At 38.9% G+C, this 7,500-nt stretch overlaps 1 protein-coding gene across 2 annotated transcripts in view; it reads right to left on the bottom strand.

Annotated features, from left to right (window-relative positions):
• LOC122255993 (uncharacterized) overlaps positions 1–7,500 on the bottom strand; it is a 23,820-nt gene that overhangs the window by 15,705 nt on the left and 615 nt on the right. For both annotated transcript variants that reach the window (XM_086542048.1, XM_086542050.1), the window contains exons 2-3: positions 7,389–7,437; positions 5,201–5,325 (exon numbers count right to left, since the gene is read on the bottom strand). In XM_086542048.1, the coding sequence (XP_086398174.1) occupies positions 5,201–5,325; positions 7,389–7,437 (174 nt within the window). The remainder of the gene's footprint in view (positions 1–5,200; positions 5,326–7,388; positions 7,438–7,500) is intronic.

The raw sequence follows: 7,500 nt of genomic DNA on the forward strand, positions 1-7,500 counted from the left end.
AATACAGGAAATGTCTCAACAAATCAAATACAAATACAGGAAATGTGTCAATAAATCAAATACAGGAAATATGTCAACAAATAAAATACAATGACAGGAAATGTGTCAACAAATAAAAATCAAATACAGGAAATGTCTCAACAAATCAAATACAAATACAGGAAATGTGTCAATAAATCAAATACAGGAAATATGTCAACAAATAAAATACAATGACAGGAAATGTGTCAACAAATAAAAATCAAATACAGGAAATGTGTCAACAAATAAAATACAAATACAGGAAATGTGTCAACAAATAAAATTCAAATAAAGGAGATGTGTTAGCAAATAAGATACAAAGACAGGAAATGTGTCAGCAAATAAAATTCAAATACAGGAAATGTGTCAACAAATCAAATACAAAGACAGGAATGTGTCAACAAATAAAATTGAAATACAGGAAATGTGTCAACAAATGAAATTCAAATACAGGAAATGTGTCAACAAATAAAATTCAAATACAGGAAATGTGTCAACAAATAAAATTCAAATACAGGAAATGTGTCAACAAATAAAATTCAAATACAGGAAATGTGTCAACAAATAAAATTCAAATACAGGAAATGTGTCAACAAATAAAATACAAATACAGGAAATGTGTCAACAAATAAAATACAAATACAGAAATGTGTCAACAAATCAAATACAAATACAGGAAATGTGTCAAGCAAATCAAATACAAATACAGGAAATGTGTCAACAAATAAAATACAAATACAGGAAATGTGTCAACAAATCTAATACAAAGACAGGAAATGTGTCAACAAATCTAATACAAAGACAGGAAATGTGTCAACAAATAAAATACAAATACAGGAAATGTGTCAACAAATAAAATACAAAAACAGGAAATGTGTCAATAAATAAAATTAAATACAAAGACAGGAAATGTGTCAACAAATCAATTACAAATACAGGAAATGTGTCAACAAATCAAATACAAATACAGGAAATGTGTCAACAAATCAAATACAAATACAGGAAATGTGTCAACAAATAAAATTAAATACAAAGACAGGATATGTCACCAAATATAATACAAATACAGGAAATGTGTCAACAAATCTAATACAGGAAATGTGTCAACAAATCTAATACAGGAAATGTGTCAACAAATCTAATACAGGAAATGTGTCAACAAATCAAATACAAAGACAGGAAATGTGTCAACAAATCAAATACAGGAATTGTGTCAAAAATAAAATACAAAGACAGGATAGTTGTCAACAAATAAAATTCAAAGACAGGAAATGTGTCAACAAATCAAATACAAAGACAGGAAATGTGTCAAAAATAAAATACAAAGACAGGATAGTTGTCAACAAATAAAATTCAAAGACAGGAAATGTGCCAACAAATCAAATACAAAGACAGGAAATGTGTCAAAAATAAAATACAAAGACAGGATAGTTGTCAACAAATAAAATTCAAAGACAGGAAATGTGTCAACAAATCAAATACAAATACAGGAAATGTGTCAATAAATCAAATACAAACACAGGAAATGTGTCAACAAATACTACTACAGGAAATATGTCAACAAATCAAATACAAAGACAGGAAATGTGTCAAAAATAAAATACAAAGACAGGATAGTTGTCAACAAATCAAAGACAAAGACAGGAAATGTGTCAACAAATCAGATACAAATACAGGAAATGTGTCAACAAATCAAATACAAATACAGGAAATGTGTCAACAAATAAAATACAAAGACAGGAAATGTGTCAACAAATCAAATACAAAGACAGGAAATGTGTCAACAAATCAAATACAAAGACAGGAAATGTGTCAACAAATCAAATACAAATACAGGAAATGTGTCAACAAATCAAATACAAAGACAGGAAATGTGTCAAAAATAAAATACAAAGACAGGAAATGTGTCAATAAATCAGATACAAATACAGGAAATGTGTCAATAAATCAGATACAAATACAGGAAATGTGTCAACAAATCAAATACAAAGACAGGAAATGTGTCAACAAATCAAATACAAAGACAGGAAATGTGTCAACAAATCAAATACAAATACAGGAAATGTGTCAACAAATCAAATACAAAGACAGGAAATGTGTCAACAAATATAATACAAATACAGGAAATGTGTCAACAAATCAGATACAAATACAGGAAATGTGTCAACAAATATAATACAAATACAGGAAATGTGTCAACAAATCAAATACAAAGACAGGAAATGTGTCAACAAATATAATACAAATACAGGAAATGTGTCAACAAATCAAATACAAAGACAGGAAATGTGTCAACAAATATAATACAAATACAGGAAATGTGTCAACAAATCAAATACAAAGACAGGAAATGTGTCAACAAATCAAATACAAATACAGGAAATGTGTCAACAAATCTAATACAAATACAGGAAATGTGTCAACAAATCAAATAAATATACAGGAAATGTGTCAATAAATCAAATACAAATACAAGAAATGTGTCAAAAAATCTAATACAGGAAATGTGTCAACAAATCTAATACAAAGACAGGAAATGTGTCAACAAATCTAATACAAAGACAGGAAATGCGTCAACAGATGAAATCCAAATACAGGAAATGTGTCAACAAATAAAATACAAATACAGAAAATGTGTCAACAAATAAAATACAAATACAGAAAATGTGTCAACAAATACAAAGACAGGAAATGTGTCAACAAATAAAATACAAAGACAGGAAATGTGTCAACAAATCAAATACAAAGACAGGAAATGTGTCAACAAATCAAATACAAAGACAGGATAGTTGTCAACGAATAAAATACAAAGACAGGAAATGTGTCAACAAATAAAATACAAAGACAGGAAATGTGTCAACAAATACAAAGACAGGAAATGTGTCAACAAATAAAATACAAAGACAGGAAATGTGTCACCAAATCAAATAAAAGACAGGAACTGTGTCAGCAAAGCAAATGCAAATACATGAAATGTGTCAGCAAATAAAATACAAAGACAGGAAATGTGTCAACAAATCAAATACAAATACAGGAAATGTGTCAACAAATCAAATACAAATACAGGAAATGTGTCAAGCAAATCAAATAAAAATACAGGAAATGTATCAATAAATCAAATACAAATACAGGAAATGTGTCAAGAAATCAAATACAAGTACAGGAAATGTATCAATAAATCAAATACAAATACAGGAAATGTGTCAACAAATAAAATACAAATACAGAAAATATGTCAGTAAATAAAATAAAGGAAATGTGTCAACAAATCAAATACAAAGACAGGAAATGTGTCAATAAATCAAATACAAATACAGGAAATGTGTCAACAAATAAAATTCAAATACAGGAAATGTGTCAACAAATAAAATTCAAATACAGGAAATGTGTCAACAAATCAAATACAAATACAGGAAATGTGTCAACAAATAAAATTCAAATACAGGAAATGTGTCAACAAATCAAATACAAATACAGGAAATGTGTCAACAAATAAAATACAAATACAGGAAATGTGTCAACAAATAAAATTCAAATACAGGAAATGTGTCAACAAATAAAATTCAAATACAGGAAATGTGTCAACAAATCTAATACAAATACAGGAAATGTGTCAACAAATCAAATACAAATACAGGAAATGTGTCAACAAATCAAATACAAATACAGGAAATGTGTCAATAAATCAAATACAAACACAGGAAATGTGTCAACAAATAAAATACAAATACAGAGATGTGTCAGCAAATCATATACAAATACAGGAAATGTGTCAACAAATAAAATACAAATACAGAAATGTGTCAGCAAATCAAATACTAAGACAGGAAATGTGTCAGCAAATCAAATACAAAGACAGGAAATGTGTCAACAAATTAAATACAAATACAGGAAATGTGTCAACAAATAAAATACAAAGACATGAAATGTGTCAGCAAATAAAATACTAAGACAGGAAATGTGTCAACAAATCAAATACAAATACAGGAAATGTGTCAACAAATAAAATTCAAATACAGGAAATGTGTCAACAAATAAAATACAAATACAAGAAATGTGTCAGTAAATCATATACAAATACAGGAAATGTGTCAACAAATAAAATACAAAGACAATAATGTATCAACAAATAAGATACAAATACAGGAAATATATCAACAAATCAAATACAAAGACAGGAAATGTGTCGACAAATAAAATACAAAGACAGGAAATGTGTCAACAAATAAAATACAAAGACAGGAAATGTGTCAACAAATAAAATACAAAGACAGGAAATGTGTCAACAAATAAAATACAAAGACAGGAAATGTGTCAACAAATAAAATACAAATACAGGAAATGTGTCAACAAATAAAATACAAAGACAGGAAATGTGTCAACAAATAAAATACAAAGACAGGAAATGTGTCAACAAATAAAATTCAAATACAGGAAATGTATCAGTAAATCATATACAAATACAGGAAATGTGTCAACAAATAAAATACAAAGACAATAATGTATCAACAAATAAGATACAAATACAGGAAATATGCCCCAATATTGAATGTGTTGACAAGAAAACTAAGACGAAATAGAATACGAAAATATAGTAATCACATATCATGCAGAAGACTTAGCATGCAATCACCATTATGCTATATAAGAAAATTCTAAATTTCTTCCTATGCTAAAGATTCACCGAATACATTTCAAAAATAAAACGAAATAATCTTCTAGGGGTGTGAAAATTGAATCTAATTTCAATCGGAATGTCAGAAGTATGCTTGCTTGCGTGTTAACAAACCCTTGGCTTAAGTGTGCATGTGCTTGCGTCCCAGCTACCGTGTTAAATTTTGGTTTTTGCTTAACCAAACATGTTCTTTCTTGTACTCCTTCAGAAATATTAAGAACAAAAAAAACACGTTAAGATTAGAATAACAAGAACATGAAGGACAAGAGTAACAGTAAAAATAGTGACAAGAACAAGATTAAGAACAAGAATAACAATAGCAAATAAATAACAGTAACAATAACACTATAAACAACAACAAAGACAAAGAAACAAACAAGAACACACACAAACAAACACACTGCTCACACCACTCTCCCACCACCACCACCACCACCACCACCCTCCCACCACCACCACCACCACTGCCCCACCACCACTACCCTCCCCTCCCCGATTACCTACCTGACGTAGGATGCTTCTTCCGGCCCCGCCCTGTCAGCAGAGTGGCAAAGGACACTGGACGGTGGGATGCTGCTAGTCGACGACTCGGTTTTCTGGAGTTTCGACTTCACGTATTGCGACACGACCTGGAAGTTGCGGAGATTGGTTTTTGCTATTGCAGGGGTGTGGGAGGGGTGTGGGGGTGGGGGTGGGATGGGGGTGGAGGGGGTGTAGGGGAGGGGTGTGGGGGTTGGGGTGGGAGGATGGGTGTGGAGGGGTGTTGGTGTAGGGGGATGTGAGGGTGTGGGGGTGTGGGGTGGGTGGTTGTGGGGGTGTGGGTGGGTTTGGGTGTGGGTGTGTGGGTGTGTGGTGGGGGTGGGTATGGGTGGGTTTGGGTGGGTGTGGATGTGGAGGGGGTGGGTGTGGAGGAGGGAGGGGGTGTGGAGGGGTGTAGGGGGATGTGAGGGTGTGGGGTGGGTGGTTGTGGGGGTGTGGGGTGGGTGTATGGGGGTATGGGAGGGTGTGGGTGGGTGTGTGGGGGTATAGGAGGGTGTGGGGGAGGGGATGAGTGTTGGTGTGGGGGGATGTAAGTTTGTATGTGAATGTGAATATGTGAATGTGAATGTGAAGAAAGGAGGGGAGAGGGAGAGGAAGAGAGAGGGGGGGGGAGAGGAAGAGAGAGGGGGGGGAGAGGAAGAGAGAGGGGGGGGAGAGGAAGAGAGAGGGGGGGGAGAGGAAGAGAGAGGGGGGGGAGAGGAGAGAGAGGGGGGGGGGAGAGGAAGAGAGGGGGGGGGAGAGAGGAAGAGAGAGGGGGGGGAGAGGAAGAGAGAGGGGGGGGGAGGAGGAAGAGAGAGGGGGGGAGAGGAAGAGAGAGGGGGGGAGAGGGAGAGAGAGAAGAGAAGAGAAGAGAGTTAGGAGAAAGAAAGAACGAGAAAGGGCATAAGAAAGAAAGAGAGAAAGGGAGAAAGAGAGAGAGTGGCAGAAAGAGGTACCGAGAGGTAAGAGGTACGAGATATAGCGAGAGAGGGAGTGGGTGAGGAAGAGAGGGAGAGAGAGGGGTGGGAGAGGGAGAGGGAGAGGGGTGGGAGAGGGAGAGGGAGAGAGAGGGGTGGGAGAGGGAGAGAGAGGGGTGGGAGAGGGAGAGGGAGAGGGAGAGGGAGAGGGAGAGGGAGAGAGAGGAGTGGGAGAGGGAGGGGTGGGAGAGGGAGAGGGAGAGAGAGGGGTGGGAGAGGGGTGGGAGAGGGAGAGGGAGAGGGAGAGAAAGGGTTGGGAGAGGGAGAGGGAGAGGGAGAGAGAGGGGTGGGAGAGGGAGAGGGAGAGAGAGGGGTGGGAGAGGGAGAGGGAGAGGGAGAGAAAGGGTTGGGAGAGGGAGAGGGAGAGGGAGAGAGAGGGGTGGGAGAGGGAGAGGGAGAGGGAGGGGTGGGAGAGGGAGAGAGAGGGGTGGGAGAGGGAGAGGGAGGGGGGGGAGAGGGAGAGGGAGAGAGAGGGGCGGGGGAGGGAGAGAGAGGGTGGGGGGAGGAGAGAGGGGTGGAGAGGGAGAGGAGAGAGAGGGGTGGGAAGGGGGGGGGAGAGGGAGAGGGAGAGAGAGGGGTGGGAGAGGGAGAGGGAGAGAGAGGGGTGGGAGAGGGAGAGAGAGGGGTGGGAGAGGGAGAGAGAGGGGGGGGGGAGGGAGAGGGAGAGAGAGGGGGGGGAGAGGGAGAGAGAGGGGGGGGGGGGGGAGAGGGGGAGAGAGAGGTGGGGGAGGGGAGGGAGAGGGGGGAGAGGAGAGGGGGAGGGGGAGAGGAGGAGGAGGGGGGAGGGGAGGAGGGTGAGGGTGGGGGAGGAGAGGGTGGGGGGAGCGAGAGAGAGTGGGGGAGCGAGAGAGGGTGGGGGGAGCGAGAGGGTGGGGGGAGCGAGAGAGGGTGGGGGGAGCGAGAGAGGGTGGGGGGAGCGAGAGAGGGTGGGGGGAGGGAGAGAGGGTGGGGGGAGGGTGGGAGAGAGAGGAGAGAAAGAGTGAATACAAGAGAATGAGAGTGAATCAGAGAGAGAGAGAGATTCAGAGAGAGAGAGAGAGAGAGAGAGAGAGAGAGAGAGAGAGAGAGAGAGAGAGAGAGAGAGAGAGAGAGAGAGAGAGAGAGAGAGAGAGAGAGAGAGAGAGAGAGAGAGAGAGAGAGACAGACAGACAGAGAAAGAAGCTAAAACCAAATACAATAATATAAACGAAACTCACCAAGCTGTAGCGCCGTGCAATAGAATCCTGATTGAGGTCCTTGCTATCCCTGAGAGAGTGGAGAAAAAAAACAGCGAAAATAAACATTCAGAATAGCGCCGCGTATTTCTAA

The sequence above is a fragment of the Penaeus japonicus genome, unplaced genomic scaffold, assembly GCF_977035675.1.
Source record: "Penaeus japonicus unplaced genomic scaffold, GWHDUDI00000001_assembly GWHDUDI00000011, whole genome shotgun sequence".
NCBI classification, from domain to species: Eukaryota; Metazoa; Arthropoda; class Malacostraca; order Decapoda; family Penaeidae; genus Penaeus; species Penaeus japonicus.